We start from the raw sequence: 17,067 nt of genomic DNA, 5'->3' as shown, positions 1-17,067 counted from the left end.
TCGTGGGGACTCAGCCTTCCCCCTGGTTGCAGGACGCAGGAGGTGCCAGCAGGGCCAAAGGGCTGTGATCTCGCCGAGGCCACGTCAGGGACGCGTGCTCGTTTGTGCATCACGCCGATCTCTGATTACAGGGACACGATCTGACCCGGGTTCCTTGAGCCAGGCACTTCCCTGTCCTCCCAGAAACACCCAAATGAAAAAAAAATAAATAATAATCCCAGCAGAAATCCAGCAAAAAAGGAGCCCAAACTGCAGCAGGCGGGAGGTGGGCAGAGGTGGGCGCGTTTTTCTTTGTTTTCCATTTTTTCTGGAGCTGCTCCAGGCACGCAGGGGAGCACCTGGGTCCCTGGGGTACAGCACAGCCATGCCCAGAGCTGGTCCTGGGACGTGCTCAGCACCCTCGTGATGGGAAAACAGGCTGAGGGCTAAGACCCAGCCCCAAAAGGCTTGGAAAGGTTTGGGGGGGGACCTGGTTTCACGCAGCGTGTAGCGCCAGGTATCGCGATCCCAGCAGAAGGAACACGGCAAACAAAATAAAAATAGCAGATGAGTCAGCTATCCAAAGGCTGGTGGGGGGGTCTGGTTGCCGTGCCACGGAGCTGACTCCTCGCTAAACGCCGCCCTGCGTAAGAGCCGTATTTTTATCCTGGCTAGCAGTGGCTCGAATTTTCGAGGATCTCAGCTCTGCTGGCCCAGCCTTCGCGGTTACGGCCCCAAAAACGGGCTGGGGTGCACGGGTTGGGGCAAGGACCGTGCTGGCCCAAACAGGGGCCGTGGCAAGCTGGCCCGGGCAAGCCAGGCAAGGTCTGGCCACCATCAGCTGACTGCAGGAAGCCTTTGAACCTGCGTGACTGCCGGGCTAATCAGCGGCCGAGCGGGACGCCCATTCCTCCCTAACAGCCTGGTTTCACAAGCAGCAGCAATTTTGGGCGTGTTTCTGGAAACTAATGACGGGATGAGTTGAAAAAGGAGTGGCTTTGACACGGCCCCAGCAGCAGCCCGCAAATTGTTTTTCCTCCTGGAGGAGGCCCCGGCGTGATAAAAGCAGGAGGGGAGGAGGTGGCGGGTGCCCACCCTCGGCAGCAGCTCCTCTCTGGGAAGCCCTCAGCCTTGGGAGCATTTGGGGTGGGGGGCCAGGACCCCACAGGCTTCAATCCAAGCCCTCCTGGGCTTTACAGAAATGTTTGGGACCCACCTGAGCTGATTGGGTGAATTTTTGGTGAAATAAGGTCGGCCTGAAGCTGAGCAGGGAGGTGGGGGTAAGGACACGAGGTGGACGCCCCCGTCGCAGCTCCCTGCTGCAGTCAGCACAGCAAAACAGGATCTGTCCTGAATCAGCCCCGGCTGCCTTTGCCGTGACTGTCCCCAACATTTCGATCCTCTGATTTTGTGCCCTTCCTGCCCCGGGGGCTGCTGACTCAGCCTGGAAGGGCAGCGGGGAAGGCTCAGCAATAGGATTTGGTGCCACCCCATGGGGTCAGCTCCTCTAGAGGCAACCAGGAGCCGCCTCTGTGCCATGAATCGCCTGCTGCCGAGATTTTTTGGTGTTCTTCATGGTGTCGGGGAAGAGCTGGCAGTCAGCCCTAGCACCTCGCTGCCCTGGCTGGAGCTGGGATTTCCAAAATCCACCCTGAGCCCCCGATGCCCAGCCCAGGAGAGCCAAATGAGCGTGGGAAGGAGCTGTGGCAGGACACCCAGGGTTAGTCATCCACATTCCCAGCCTCTGCTCCTTGGGGCTGGAGGGTCAGGCTTCGAGTCAGCACCTTGAGTAAGCAGCTTTCTTCCTCCTCCTCCTCCTCTTCCTCCCAGCCGGGTGTTGGCAGCCAGCCACACGTTACCCAAGCCCCCAGCACTTGCGGGATCCCAGCCATGATCCCAACCCTCTTTGTGAGCACTCAGCACTTCCCAGGAAGACGACAAGGCTCTGGTACTGCTACATTTTTATTAAAGTAACAAAAGCATTACGTCTGTCGAAGGATCTGTACATCCCGTATATAAAAACACTACTGTACAACGAGAAACCATCCACTCCCTCCTCCCAGCGCAGCTTACAGACTCGCTACCATTTCCAGACACAAGAAGCAGGTCCCGTTCAACAGTCCAGCTTGTTTAACCGGGGAGAGGAACCCCCCCAAGACACACTCCTAAAACACACACCATCCGGCCCTAAAAGTGAGCATCAGGCTTGTAGGCAAGAAAAAAAAAAAAAAGGCAACAGCACACTAATTCACAGCTTTTACATGGAACCAGCTACAAGAGAAATGGGTCGCACCCGGATCCGGGTGGCTTTGGAGCTAACAAGACACCTTTAACACCAGACTCCTCCACCTGGGGACGGAGAACTCGGCTATTTCTGCTTCGTGAGCGGGGGCACGCTAGGGTTAGTGTGTTCCTTTGGTGTGGGCTGCCGCTCCTCACCAGCTCTTTTTCTGGTAAGAGGGTGAAACAGGGGGAAAAACCTTCCGACTGCAGCGATGGGGACAAATTACAAGCCAAGGGGCAGCCTCCAGGGGACTCCCACCCAGCAGAGCACACAGCAGCTCCTGGGGAGCTTCCCACAAAACCAGATTTAAGCAGTGACTTGAGCTCAGATCCCTTTTCCTTGAAAAAGGAGCTTGCTTTTTGGAAGTTCCCCAGCACTCCCCTCCGGGTGATGTCACCCCTTGCACAAGGTCACCAGGGGAAAAGCCCCGGCGCCTCCTTCAGCTTCTGCTCTGGAGATGTGAGAGACTCGAGCGGTGCAGAGGGAAGTGATGCAACTTCAGAGCTACCGCCTGCAACTGCCCAGGGACAAACAGATCCTGCTAAAATGTCAAGCGGGGAGTTGTTACCCATCGAGGCTGGTTTTCCAGTTCAGGAAATCGCGATTTGAAACTGCTACAGAAATCTGAACTATACTTTTCCACCTGAAAAGCAGTCCGAGCCGGGGAAGCGATGCTATTTTTAATATTAAAAACAAAGCTAAGCACTGTGGCAGACAGGAGGCTTCCTTCCTCTCCCAGAGCGTTCGGGGTTTTGAAATATATTGCACAATTGTCTGAGAACTTGATTCATCAAAGGCTGGGAAAGAACAACTCTGGTTATGCCAGTCGGCTGCTGGGTCAAGAAAAGAGGAAGGTAAAGAGCGCGCTGCGAAACAGCTCGGGGAAAGTTTCGTCAAGAGCAAACCACGTCAATGCCCTGGTTTTTCAATCACTTCTCCCAGGATCCCTGGAGGAGCACCAGCTGGTTAGGAAAAAGGCAAGGGACACGGAGCATCCCGGTAAAGGCTCATTCCCCAGCAGGCAGGTAGAGTTTTTGGGGCAGCACCGCTGGTTCCCACCCAACCTGAGGGAGCTGGAGCAGTTTAAGGGCTAAATCCCAAACAAGGCTCAGGAAATCCCCCTGAAGACAAGTACCACGGGGACTCCACGAGCTCTGCTTGAAGGGGCAAAGCCCAGGACCAGGCATTAGTTGTGCAAAATGGTTTTGGACCAAGAGATCGGAACCAGGCGGTGCCCCCAGCGAGGTCTCGGTTGAGCCAGCTCCCGGGGTCAGCCTCTGGCTGAGCACCCAGGGGAGGAAGAGAGGGGAGAGGAGAGGGGGGAATTTAAAAGCAACACTGACCCCAAAGCACCTGAGCATCCCAGCTCCGAACTGCAGCAAGCACAGGGGGTGGAAATCCACAAAACTTTGGGATTTTAGGAGAGAAGGCAAGAGAGGATCCGACACCAACCTCTAGGGTACAAGGCAAGTTGCTTCAGCTCTTCCGGAGAAGTGACGCAGCAGGTCGTCAGCACCAGATTAGGCAATTTTTATACGCAAGAGGCCACGGGCTGGGTGTCTGAGCCCTCCAGAGCAGGCAGGCCTTGTAATTCAGAGCTGATTTTGGGGTCTGGAGCACCCTGCCTGTGCAGAAAGCTGTGGTGACAGCCAGGTACCAGGGAGCACCAGGAACAAGGAGCACTCCGGTGCCACCACAGCGCCTGCAATATTCATCCTGGGGACCTCCACGGCACAGCCTGGTGCTTCCCCAGCCACCGCATCTCTGCCTCGGGTGTTTCATGTGGCGAGGACACCCCCAGGGCCCCCTCAGCCCAGCAGCAGGCAGGAGATGGAGGGGTTGGAGACCAGCCATGCGCTGCCCCTTGCTTTGTGCTCCAGGGGGGCAGCCCAGAGCTGCAGCACTCCAAAAGTTGGTAGGTCCAGAAAAGCCAGAGCAGGAGAGGTCCCAGGGCCCCCAGCATCACCCAGCCCTCAGGGCAAGGTTCCCCTGCACGATTTCTCCAGGCACCCAGAGATCAGCCGAGCTGGGAAGTGAAACTGGTGAAGAACAGATGGCAACTCCCCCTTGTCCCTTCCCAAACAGCATCACAACACTTGGTGACAACACTGCTAGGAACCAGGACAGGGGGGTGACATCTCCCCCCACCAGCCACACGTCCCAGCCTGCCTCTTCCCCCTTTTCCTCCATTCCGAGCTGCCCAAGTGAGCGAGCCAGCCTACTGCAATTGCCATCCAACACTAATTAGGTAGATATCGGCTTCATAATAAAAACTCATAAGCTTGCAACAGCTTTAAAAAAGGCACCGAAAACACTGCTCCTGTCTGAAGCAGTGCCCAATATTTTAATTTTGGATTTTCTTGGATTTTCTTAAAAAATATAAATAGCTCTTCATTTTAAAAATAGATCCTCAGGTGAGGTAATACAGTAGCCCGTGTCTTGGCAGTGTAAGGACATGAGGAGTATTTAGCTGGAGACAGTCATGATGTAGTTTTTGGAAGGGCTGGTGCGACCGAACATCATCTGGTTCTTACAGGTGAGCATCCCGTAGGAGCTCCCGGGTTTCGTGGCGGTCGCTTCGTACAAGACGCAGATGGAGCCATCCTCCCCGATGCGGTACGAGACCTCGTAGGGGTCCACCCAGAGCGTGAGCTCGCTGGGCAGGAGCTGGTAGAGCTGCGGGAGGCTGAGTCCGATCTGGCTCGCTGCCTTGCTGATAATGGGGTCCATTTTGTGGTTGATGCGGATGCAGCGGTAGCCGGAGCCTTTGAAGGGTTTCTCGGGAAACCAGTGGTGTTTGTAGTGCTCTGCAAAGGGAAGCGAGAGGGGGGGGAGCGGTGAGCAGCCGCCGCGAGGTCCGTGTCCTGCTGCAGTCCCCAGGGGATCCCACAAAGGCAGAGGGCACACCGAGTCCTCCTTCGGCTGCCTCCATCGGGGACACCAGGGCAGAGAGCTGGGCTGTTTGGCTGCCGCTTGCTCCCAGGCACAGGGGTGTCGCTCTTCGGGTCCTAAAACCCCAGGCAGGACAGCGGGGGGTTGCAGACAGGACCCCAAAACCTCCCCCCGGCCACTTGGGATACAATATCAGCAGCACCACCCCAGCACGGCCGGGGGGCAGCCTCCGGGTCAGCCTGCCTCCAGGGGCAGGTCGCTGCCCCTTATCTCAGGGCAGCACCGAGCAACCCACCCCGTCTCGGGGCTGATAACACAAAGGCTGCTTTCGGCTGGGAGGGGACGCCCGCACCACCCAGCGGGTGCTGGGCACCAGATGGGTGCGTGGGGGGCACCAAAACCCCACAGACACAGGGCACGGAGAGCAGCTGGGGGCCACCCCGGCTCCGGGGTGCCGAGACACAAACCCCCCCAGCTGGGGTCCAGCTCCTCACCTTTGGGGGAAGCAGGAGCTGCTCACCCAGGACCCCAGAGGGACACGGGTGGGCACCCAAGCAAGGCACAGGCGGACACCCAGCACCCAAGGGAACACGGGTGGGTGCTGGGGAAGGGGGGGGGGAAGTACACGGATGGGTACCAGCCCCCCTGGGGGGCACGGGGGGGGCACAACCAGGCACCCAGCACTATGGGGGCACCCAGGGAGGGGATACCGGGACGGGACGGCCACGGGGCAAAACCCCCGAGGGGGCTCCGGGTCCTGCCGAGGAGAAAAGCCCCGGGGGGGGCTCGGATGGTCCCTGGGGGGGGTCCTCACCTGCCAGCGCCTCCCGCAGCGCCCCGCCGAAGACCTGCAGCTGCTGCTCGCTGACACAGCCCCGGGTCCGCAGGAGACCGGAGACGAAACCGACGGCGGCGGCGATCTCGGGCAGCATCTCGGGCCGGGGGGGGCCGCGCCGGGGGCTCATGGCTGTGCGGTTAAAAAGGGGGTTGGGGGGGGTCCGGGGTCCCGGTACGGCTCGGTTGGGCTCAGATCAACCCGGGGGAACCCGGTTGGGCTCAGATCAGCCCGGTTCGGCTCGGATGGGCCCGGTTCGGGGGGTCCCGGCTCGGTTCTGCTCGGCTCGGAGGATCCCGGCTCGGCCCGGGGAGGGGGGGGGGGGGTCCCGGCTGCTCCCGGCCCGTGGCGGCCCCGCTGCTCCCGGCTCGGTTCACGGGGGCCGCGGGTTCGGGGCCGCCCTTATATAGAGCGCCGGGGGGCGGCGTCATCGGAGCGGCGCCTCCCATTGGCTCAGGCGGGCGGCGGTATGCAAATAGCGCCTGAGCTCAGCGCCATGGAAGGAGTGACGTCAGCACGGGGGGGGGCGGGGGGAGCAAGCGGAGGGGGGCGGGGGGGGAGAAAAAAGGGGGGGGGGGGGAAGGGATCGGGATCGGGATTGGGATCGAGACCAGGATCAGAATCCGGATCGAAACCAGGATCTGGATCAGAATCCGGATCGGGATCAGGACCAGAATCCGGATCCGGATCGGGATCAAGATCAGGACCAGGATCGGCCCTCGCCGCCCCACCCCCCAGCCCCAGGGCCCCATGAGGGTTTTTGGGGGTCCCATGGGAGAAAGGGGTCGGGCAGGGTCCCCCCGGGGTGTCCCGAGTGCTGCGGGGCACCCCGGCTCCCCGGGTCCTTTGTGGTGTTGGGGGAGGTGGTGCCAGGTCACCCTTGGGTGCCAGGCACCCTTGGGTGCTGTGCACCCTGTGGAGTGGGGTGGTGGGTGCTGTGCGGGACCCCGGCCCCACAGCCGGGGGGATTTGGGACCACCAGTGCCAGGCTTCCTTCCCCTGCCCACTGTTGGGTGCCTGCATGGACACGGACACGGACCCCCAGGCACAGGTTGCCCCCACAAAGGGAACCCCACAACCCTGTGGCACTGCGGGACGGGGCTGGCTCGAGGGGTCCTGGTGGTCCCCAGGACACCGGCTCAGCACCGGAGCTCTCGGTGCCACTTCTGGGCTGGGACACCACGGCTCAGCCACCTGTCACCGTCCCCATCTCCGTCCCCTCTGCCCCCTTGCCTCCAGCACAGCTGGGTGCTGCCACCCCACATGGGGCACCGCACCTCCCCAGGGGCGCACGGGCAGGTTTCCATCCCCAAAAATCCCCCGAGACACATCGCAGGTCCTTGTGCTCCCATCACCGGGCTCTGGGCAAGGCCAAAGCCTTTCTGGAGATCCCCAAAATGTCAGGGAGAGCTCAGCAGCACCCCAGGGGGCGAGGGGGACACTGCAGCACCCGCCTTTGTCCTCCTGCCCAGGGAGCATTCGAGGCGAGGAGCGAGGGCCCCAGGAGAGCAGGAGGAGGTGGCTGCAGCGCCAGGACGTGTCCCGTCACGGAGCGGGGCGAGCAAGCCGAGGCAGGCAGCGAGATGAAGGAAGCGTCCTCGGGTGCCTGCATCCAGCCCAGCAGGAGAGGGGAAGTGCTGGGAGCAGAGCATGGCCCCGGTGCTGAGTAGGATGCGAGCAGCAGCCGAAAAACACCAAAAAACAAGGAGCTGCAGCAGCTGTCCCCGCTGCCGGCCCTGCTGCCCGGGATGGATCCAGCCTCTGCTGAAACTGGCCCGAAGCTACAGCAGCAGCTGTAGGAGGCCAGGCTCTGTTCTTGCCTGCGCTTTGATCAGCCCTGAGAGAGTTAGTGTCAAAACAGGATGGGTTTTCTGAATGAACATCCCTTGGCAGAGAAGTGGGGTTGTTGTGAGCCATCGTCTGGCAGCCCCGCACCTCTCCCGGTGCTCTGGGGGAGGATCTGAGGGCGCAGATCTGGTGCGGTCCCCAGTGGGAAGGGGTTCGATGGCCAGGACCTCACCTGGCAGCAAGTGCAGCTGGAGACTGCCACTGCCTCTGCCCGAGGAGCTGATGCCCTGCGAGCCCAGGCACAGCGGTTCCCAAATGCTGCTCCCATCCCAGCATTGCATTCGCTCCCCAGAAGGTGCAGGAGGAGCGTGCAGCCCCAGGCACGCTGCTTGCCCCCACCCCATCGTGGCTGCCGTGGGACCCCTCGGGGTCCTGGCCCACCTGGGCATCCCGCTTTTGGCAAGAGCCATCCGAGAGCACTCAGCAGAGGGGAGTTTGTGGGGCAGCTCTTAGCACAGCAGGTCTCCAGGCTCCGATCATTTTCCGTGACTCCAAGCTGGATTTTTTGAGGCTTTTTTGCTTCCAGGGTCTGCAGTTCATTTTATTCACACCTCTGTCGTTCCTTCGTGCAGGCTCTGTGCTTGGGACTTTGCACTTGAAGCACAAGGGGATGGCTACGTAGCAGTGCGTAGCCCACAAACAGGAGAAAAGAATAGGAAAATAGCTTTGGAAATCATAGAAGACGTCGATAGAAAAGGTAGTGCCCAAGCAGAGGTCTGTACTGACCCCGTTTCTTGTTCTGCACAGCTCAGAAGAAAGGCAGCAGCGCACAAGTAGGGTCAAGCCTGCAAGAAGATAGAGCCAAGGGGTCCCCGGGTCCTCCCTCCCCGCTCCATCTGCTGCTCCATTCATCCGCAAAGCACAAGGAACCAGGCAAATCTCTTGCTATAAACCAGATTTGTCTTTGTAAGCTTTGAAATAAACCCGAGGATTAAAGTCTAAGGACTTTTTTTTTTTTTTTTTAAGTCAGCAACACACATGAAAGAGCGCATGGGTCCATGCGAGCACGGCACAATGCGGGGGGAGGAGATCTGTGCTGCAGCAGCAGCCGGGGGGCCCCTGGAAGAGGCTGCATAAAACACCCAGCGCGAGCCCGTCCACACAGAGCTTGATTGCTTCAAACACACCTGTGCTGCCAGCCAGCAAACGCCCTCGGAGCCTGTGGGCACGGTCATCACTGGCGGAAAATTAGGAAGCAAACAAAGCCATCAGCGCAGAAGACACCTCCGTGTAAACGCACCGGGAAAAGGCAAAGTGAGACCAACTTTTCTGCCGTGGTGAAGCCCAGGAGGCCTGAGCGGAGCTGGCAACCCGACTGAGCGGGCAAGGAGCAGGGGCTGTGCCCCCGGCCAGCAGAAGGATCACGTTCAAAAGCACTCGGATGGCATCGCCCAGCCTTGAGTCACTGGATGACAATGGCAGCAAGAGGTGTCCTGTCCTCCGGCCTGCCAAGAGTAGCACGGGGAGCAGGCGCGGTGTGCTGCCAGGAGCAGCAGCGCTGCTGCTGATGTGGCCTCGGCCAGCAGGTTCCCCTGGTCCCCCCTGCTCCGCAAGTGGATGAAGTAAGCGCGGCACCATCCTCCCAATTCAGGTCCTCCGTTTGTTCCTAATCACCGGGGCTCTCCGGGCAGAGGGCTGACACAGGCCCGGCTCCCCCAAATCAGATTGGCTTCGTTAAGCCCTCCCAATAAGAGATTTCCTGTGGAGCTCAAGGGCCTCTAAGCGGGTTACGCGCCCATAACTTCTGGCCCTGTTACAACGAGACGGGCAGGCTTAAAGACGGGGCAGGAGGCTTAATGCACGCCTTCCGACCGCTTTGAGGAGCCGGGGAGTAAACAAACAATTAGAAAATAAAATTCATTTTAAAAAGCGAAGGCAGAGCGGCTTTAATGTCATTCTGGCTAGATTAGTTTCCGCCCTGTGTTTAGCTGGAAATGGCTGAGAGCATTTAGATTTCAATTTAAAAAAAAAAAAAAAAGCACACCAAAACAATAAACCTCACCATAGCGATCGGCCAGACCAGCCTGGGGACTGGTTGGGCAGGAAGGAGGCGTTCAGATAGGCTTCCAAACCCTCCGCTTATCCAAAGGAGGTTGGAAACCAGTCGAGCTGGAAGCTTTACAATAAAAGGGGAGCGTTTGGCTTGCAATCAAGGGTTAAAACTCGGCACTGCTCACAGGGACTGGGGCTTTGCAGGAGTCAGCAGCTCGGGGTGTTTGCGTACACCTAAAAGAAAGCTGTTCCCACGCTCGGCTCTGAGCTGGTAATTTTGGAGGGGGCACCTTTCTCACCACGGTGGGATGAAGTTCCTGAGGCACAAAACCCAGCTCGGGAATATCCTTCGGGTCAGCCACCAGTCCAACAGGCATGAATCCGTGCCCCCCGTTATCAGCAGCGAACTAGTTGCATGCAGAATTAACGTTTGAAATCCTCCCGATTAGACGTGTCCCACGGCTTGCTAAATTAGCCGTCACTTCTCCTGGTTGGGTCCCTCCCAATTACCCTAGTGCTTGGGAAGGATTTTAAGGTTAGCTGGGTGGATTTGGGAAGGCGAGGGCTGACTGGCTTTATGTTAAGGGGAAAAAAAAATAAATCTCTTGTTCTCAACTGTAAAAATAATAAATGTACTGGCCCCGTTCAAATCTCATTATCTGGCTCTGCCGGAGAAGGCGCAGACATGGGGATCGTGCTGCCAGCAGCCACCTGGGTGCTAGCACCGGGTAAGCGCAGTCACTGGGAATTTAAGGGGAAAAAAAGCCCAGGGGTAAGCAGGGCTGGTGTGTTTAATCAGGGCTGTAATTGGTAACCCAGGTCTGACCCCAGAAACAGGCCTAGCAGGCAGGGTAAACAATAAAGCAAGAGTCTGATGCCCAGCCTACACTTAGAGCTAATAAGTCCTTTCAAAACACGAGGTTGTGAAATAAGACTGAGCGAACCGTGTGAAACGCATCGGAGAGGGGGAAGGAGATGGGGACAGACAACGAAGCCTCTTTAACCTGTTAGCTCCCTCGACTAGCCCTTGGTTTTGCAGCACGCACGGGTGCCCAGCCAGGAGAAGCGCTGAGCATCTTCTTGCCAGGCCGAGCTCCTGGATGCTCACCAGCCCTCGTGCCCCCACGGCGTGCGCTGTGCCGTGCCCCCTGCCCCTTATTTTGGGGCCTGAATGCGTATTGGCAGCTGGGTCCTGTGCTGGGCCTGCCTGTGCTGCCTGTAACCAGCCGCCCTCCCTCCACCAGCATCTGCAGCGTGGATGGGACATGCAGAGGCACGCTTCAGGCATGTTGGGGCAGCTCCATTTGCAGCCTCTCGGGATGCTAAATATTCCTCTCTGCCTCATTTGAAGAGGGTACACGGGCTGAGGGCTGGATGCCCTCCAGCATTTGAGCACAGCAGCTTTTGCAGCACGAGCCCGGGGCTTCTGCCACTGCCCGCAGCGACCCAGGAGACGCCCTCCTCAGAACAACCTCCCTCCGAGCCTCCTTCTATATTGCAGGCCGTTGTTTCCTCATGGCAAACAACATATCTGACCTGCTGCGAATGTCACATCTGTTCGGGAGTATTTTAGGAAGCAAACATTGCCACACTCGAGGGAGCTGCAACCACTGTAATTGCTTTTTCTTCGAATTTCTGAGGACTTTGGGCCTAGTTTTTCCAACAGTGCTGAGCACTCGCTGGCTCCAGCTGCCTTAAGTGCACTCTGGAGGCTTTCTCCTTGGCCTCACTAGCTTCTCGCTGAACCCATATTGACAGAGCCTTGTGCAAGGGGACATTTGCTCAACGCCCGACCTTAGCGGCCAGAGGAGAAGCCTCAGACAATAGTTCCTCTTGGAGCTGCCATGTCGGGGAAGGTACGTCACTGACCTCACGCTGATTTCACAGATGGTTTCCTGTTCTCTGCATTTGGTTATTGTTTTTTTCCACATCCTCTTTGCAGGATGCCACTGCCTCCGCCTACCCCTGTTCCTGTCAAACAAAGCCGGAGGAGGTTGAAGGGGGCGAGGGAAGGGGTCCAGCAGGGCGCTCAGCGCGGCGTCAGGCCCAGAGCAGGGTGGGGATGGAGGACTTTGCACGGGCAGGTCCAGAGAAAGTCTCCAGCTGTAAAGCCTGGAACGGGCTTGTTAGTCCCCGAGATAAAAAGGAGTTCAGAGCCCTGGCGTGTACTCAGAAATGGAGCAAGGATCAGCGGGGCTCTGGGAGGACAGCAGCGTCCGCTCCACCCCTCTGCCCCCCAGCAGCCCCACAGCACCCAAGGTGAACAGCTCGTGTGAGACACCGGGGTGTGCACGGTGCCCCTATTGCAGCACCCTGGGGTGTGTCTGCCCCAGAAAGTCCCCGAACACACACACAGCTCCAGTCAAAACATGATTTCCCTCCCTGTAGCCGGGGATAGGTAAATACACCAGCAACTGGTGGCGAACCCACTAACGCCACAGGATGCAGGAGCCGAATCCTCCTCAGCACGACCATGTGAACTGGGATTTAGGATCTACGGGGGGGCAGGCAGCCGTGAGGGTTGGAAATGGAGCCCTAGGAGATGCTGGGCCTTGCTCAAAGCCACAAAGGCGAGGCACGGGGCCCCTCCTGCGAGCTGCAGGCCCCGGTGCCGCAGCGCCTGCATTCCCCAGAGCTTTCCAGGCAAAGCTCCCTGCTGGGGCCTACCTCACACCCCTCCTTCTCGGGCAGGCCAGAGGGCTATATATAGGGCTTTCACACTTCACTCCAACGTAGCCGTGCTACGAAAAAGGGATTTTTCTTTTCTTAGAAATGAGAAGTTCAGAAAAACCCTCTGGCTGAAACCACGAGACGGGATTTTTCAAGTGGTGAGAGGGCGGCTCGCCTGCCAAGCTCCGGCTCGGCCGGGGAGCTACGCTGTGACGAGCTGCCTGAGCAGCACGTTGCCGAAATCGGCGTTTATTGCTTATAAAGCATTAATGCGGGGTAACGTGCCTCACAGCACCATGGCAACCCCAGTCGTCGGCAGCAAAACAAGGGCAGGAGCACCGGCGGCAGCGTTGCTGTAGCAGCCGCTGAGTGAATTCACCGCCCCTGCTCAAAGCCGGGAGTCTCTGCGGGGCTTGGGGCTGTTTTCTGACAGCCCACGAAGAGCAGCTGGTTTACCCACACTCGAGAGGAGGAGGAGATGGTTAGGGATTCAAGTGATTTCTGTTGCAGCGTCAGGGACCTGAGCTACCCCCACTCGGTCCTTTGCTGAAGGGTTCCGTAGGACATACGGTGTCAAAAAGAAATGGGATCTTTCAGGGAAGAGCTGTGTTTGCCCACAAGGCTGAAGAGTTCAAGCCTGTCCCATGCAGATTTTAAAGCGTTAGCGTGGCTGGTGCTGCTAACAGGAGAAGCCAAGCAGCTCCAAAACTTCCAGATTTTGGCCTACACCAGCACTGTTAGGACCACAGTCAATTCATTTATGGCAACCTGACCTGGCCGTGGCTAACTCCAGAATCTCCCGGCCATCACAAGCTCTGGGTCTGGCTGCCCTTCTCTCCCTCCCCACCAGTCCTCGTCTTGGTTCCCAGCTCGACTCCAAGACATGGATTATGTCAGGTTTTATCTCTAGCTGCTCCGCTGACAAAGCTCTGCCCAATCCATCCATCTCCCTGTGGCCTTTATGTGCCCAGACAGCAAATCCCCGGGGACCTGTTGTCTCACGGCCATCGGGAGCTGAAGCACACAGATGGTCCAGGCTCCAGCGTGGGAGAGAAGGGACACTGGGAGAAGGTCCTTGGGGTTCTTCTCAGGCTACACCCACAAATATGAAAGAAGCCCGTGCTTCCCAGAGCCCAGCAAACCTCCCCAGCCCTGCAAACATCAATTAGCACACAAAGACGGCCCAGATAAAGCAGGGCAACACCCTAGCAGGGCTTAGATCTGGGTGGTGCCCTTTCCCAAGAGGCAGGCTGATCCCTGCGCGGAGAGAGACCTCCCGAGCAGCAGGTGGACTCTGCAGGACTGCTCTAGGCTCTTCCCAAGGATTCCCAGCCCTCCCCAGCAAAGCCAGCTAATTGTTTTTTTGGTGGGTGCTGCACTTGCGCTGGGTGTACCGCATGTAGCCACCCACGGGTGCTTCCCAAACCTCCCCCCTAGCCCAAATCCTACAGACTGGAGTAAACGCCCCCCTCGTTTCGGCTTGCTGACGTCTTTTACTGCTGCCTCGTGGGCTTCAGGGGGGAAGCTGATGTGGTTTTCTTCATTCAACCTGCTGCAGAAGTCACACAGAAAGTTTTGTTGTTCAAGGAAGGTCAGAGAGGCTGGGCTCGACCAGATGGCTGGCCTGGGAGCTGGAACTCGCCCTGAGCTGCCAGGGTGTGTGCAGCGAGGGAGGTGGCTAGTTAGTAAAGTAGGGGTCATTTACTCAAAAATCTGGGTTTAGGCATGGCTGTGGATTGCACACAGAGTTCATCTGGGTTTGGATCCCACGTTTCAGGTTAGAGCCACATCTATTACTCACAGAGGCAGCACATAAGCTCTCTCTTCGCCTTTCTGCATTTCAGCAAGAACTGAGGCTTCAGCAGAGTCTCTGGGGGCATTTTTCCACTTGTATTTAAAGGAATTAAAGCAGTCGTGATTTTATCTGTGTACATTTGAGGAGAGGAGGTGGGGTCTGGATTCCTGAGCCATTTTCAGGTCAGACCTTGGTGCCTGTCCAAGGCCTTGCCCTATTGCTCAATTCCCGCACAGGACTTCGGTCTCCCTTTACAAAAACCCGGGAGCTTCACGTAGGAGCTAGGTTTGGAATGAAACTGGTACATTTTAACCCGCTTAAGCTAAACATAACATCGACGTCCTGGAAATGGCCTCTGGGAGGCTGCCCCTGAGGCATGGCAGGGCTGTGATGGTCACAGAGCTGGCCTGGGGGACTCTGCCAGAGCCGGGACCAGGCCACTTCAGTCCTGCCTGTGCTGACCAGCATTCCCCAGAGCTCCTTGAAACGATTGTCCTCCGCATGCTCATCACCAGCTCAGGCTCTAATTAATGCTTTGGGAGCCCAGTTACCCCGCAGCCCTGCCCCACCCCACCCAGCAGTAATGGCAGGGACGGTCCCACTCCCACCCTCGGCAGCTATGTTCCCGTCTCCCACAGGGAGGTCAGCGAAGCTGTCCGGGATCTCTCAGCACCTCTGGAATCTGAGCAGGCACTAAAAAGCAAACGAGGTGGCTAAGACAAGCCAAGAAGAAGGGCTGGAAATGCAGCACATGGCCACCGGTCCCCGTGAGGTGACAGAGGAAAAGGCTGTGCAGAGGGAACGCCGAGCGCCACGGTGCCTGGGAGGATGGAGAGTGGGGCGAGCTGTGTTACGGGGGGAACAGCTGCTGGGTTGCAAAAGAAACAACAAGTTCACTTGCTGGCATCCCCCGCTGGGCACAGCAGTCCCACGGAAGACCTACCTTTGGAGCAGGGCTCTCGAGAGAGGCTCTGGCAGCAGCAGGGCTTTGCAGCCACATTCCTTAGGAAACAAAAGGAGGTTTGGAAAAACAATAAGCCATTTTCCCCTCCCTGTCCCGAGTCTTGGCTGAGGCCATGCTGAGTGAATTATACATGGAGCTCTGTCAGGAAACCTCCCTCCCAGCTGGGAACGTGCAATCCAATCTGCCAGCAGCCAAGACATCAGCACGGGCCAGGGATGGGGGACAGAGGGGCCAGGCAGAGATCAGAGCCCCTCTGATAGAGCAGGATGCATCCCGCTGCTTCCCTTCATAGCCTGGGCAACCCCCTCATCTCAGCACTGTGCCCACCTTCCCGGGGTACCCCAAGGACTGCAAGACAGGAGGGCCACGTCTGCCAGGACTTGCAGATGCGCTCCCAGCCTCACCATCAGTGAAGTAAAACCTGGCTACGTTAAACTGGGAGAGGAACTGCAGCTGGCTGGGGCCCAGACCTGGGAACTGCAGTCAGAGTTCAGCAGATTTATTAATTTTCATTATAACAGGGTCCTCAACTGCCCCATTAAAGTGACTTTAATAGAGTATCCCGCAAAATTAGTTGACAAGGTAAGGTGTTATTTCTTCCCTTCCCCTCTATTTCCCAGAAGGTAAACTGAGTCACGGGGAAGCAAAATGTCACGCCTGGGGCCGGCCAGCAGTTTGTGATGGAGCCAGGAACTCAGCTGGGATGTCCCCCCACAGCTCAGGTTCCTCGCCCCCCGGTCATCCCCTTTCTGTCCCCAGCAGCTCTGGGACAAGATGAGCCCGGTGTGTGATGTGAGGGCCTCGTGGAGGCACAGCACATCTGCAGCTAAGATCTTTTGCCTGCCATTCCCAGCCGTCTGCTCTCCCTGACTGTACTCAAGTCTGGTTGTGAAGTCTTGTTTGGTAACCCAAGATTTGAAATGTAATGCCCGTGCTGTAAGAGCTGCCCCAAAACTGATCACCAGCATTTGGGGAACCTGGATCTCAGCACTGGGGATGTCGTGGCAGTGTAAAACAGGAGTTGCAGCTCACAAAGTCATTTCTGCCCCCCAGCAGAAATGGGGGAATGGCCTGTCCCACCACACAAGGTGACGGCCACTCATAGCTGCAGCTCACACTTCTGCTACCTCCAGTACTGGACCCTGGACATCTACCAAGGCATTTGTTGGAGGCTCCCAGAATTCAAGATCTAACTACATCCCTGGTACCCACTGTAAGGAGCGAAGTGGGGCTGCGATCCCTTAGTGCCCAGCTCTGCGGTGTGTGTTTGGGATGGCGTGCCTCCCAGCTGGCCTGAGAAGCAGCTGAACAAGCACAGCGGGGCTGGTCCTGCTGCTGGCACCCACCTGCTGGGTGTTTGCAAAAGCAACTCTCTGCTCACGAGGTGCCTCAGTTTCCTGATGCACGTGGAGGCTCGCCTCTGGTTATGAAAGCACCTGGAGACTTCTGTGCCTGAAAAGCTGTACCTCTAGTGCAGGAGCTGGGAATGCAGCGATGAGACCATCACCTTTTATAGAGGATCAGTGCTGTGGTGTCCTCACAGAAAACACTGTGCAAGAGGGAAGAGAGGGGAAAGTCACCTTCCAGTCTGCTGGCACCAACAAGCCCTTTGAGCACAAGGCACGGGGCTGTTTTTTTTTATGGTCCCTGTGGAGCCAGGAGCCGTTCTCAACCCAGGCCATGGCCACTCGGTATAGAAATGGCCCCGTGGAGCAGGAAAACATCTCCATGTAGCCCATAACTCCTGGCTGACAGGGCCCCAGGGATCACCAGTCCCTCCTGCGCCTCCAGCTCTCACCACGATAACC

At 57.9% G+C, this 17,067-nt stretch overlaps 1 protein-coding gene across 1 annotated transcript; it reads right to left on the bottom strand.

The window, feature by feature from the left end:
* Positions 1-1,923: 1,923 nt before the first annotated feature.
* Positions 1,924-6,322, bottom strand: BTG2 (BTG anti-proliferation factor 2). The gene is made up of 2 exons (XM_084301843.1): positions 5,970-6,322; positions 1,924-5,070 (listed from the first exon to the last, which is right to left on the bottom strand). The coding sequence occupies exons 1-2, from the start codon at positions 6,118-6,120 to the stop codon at positions 4,730-4,732; spliced, it is 492 nt and encodes a 163-aa protein (XP_084157969.1). The 5' UTR covers positions 6,121-6,322; the 3' UTR covers positions 1,924-4,729.
* Between the last annotated feature and the right edge of the window lie 10,745 nt (positions 6,323-17,067).

Source organism: Netta rufina (assembly GCF_964035555.1).
Source record: "Netta rufina genome assembly, chromosome: 26".
NCBI lineage: Eukaryota > Metazoa > Chordata > Aves > Anseriformes > Anatidae > Netta > Netta rufina.
Note: the sequence above shows the minus strand (reverse complement) of the source record. Positions and strands in the feature narration are given on the sequence as shown.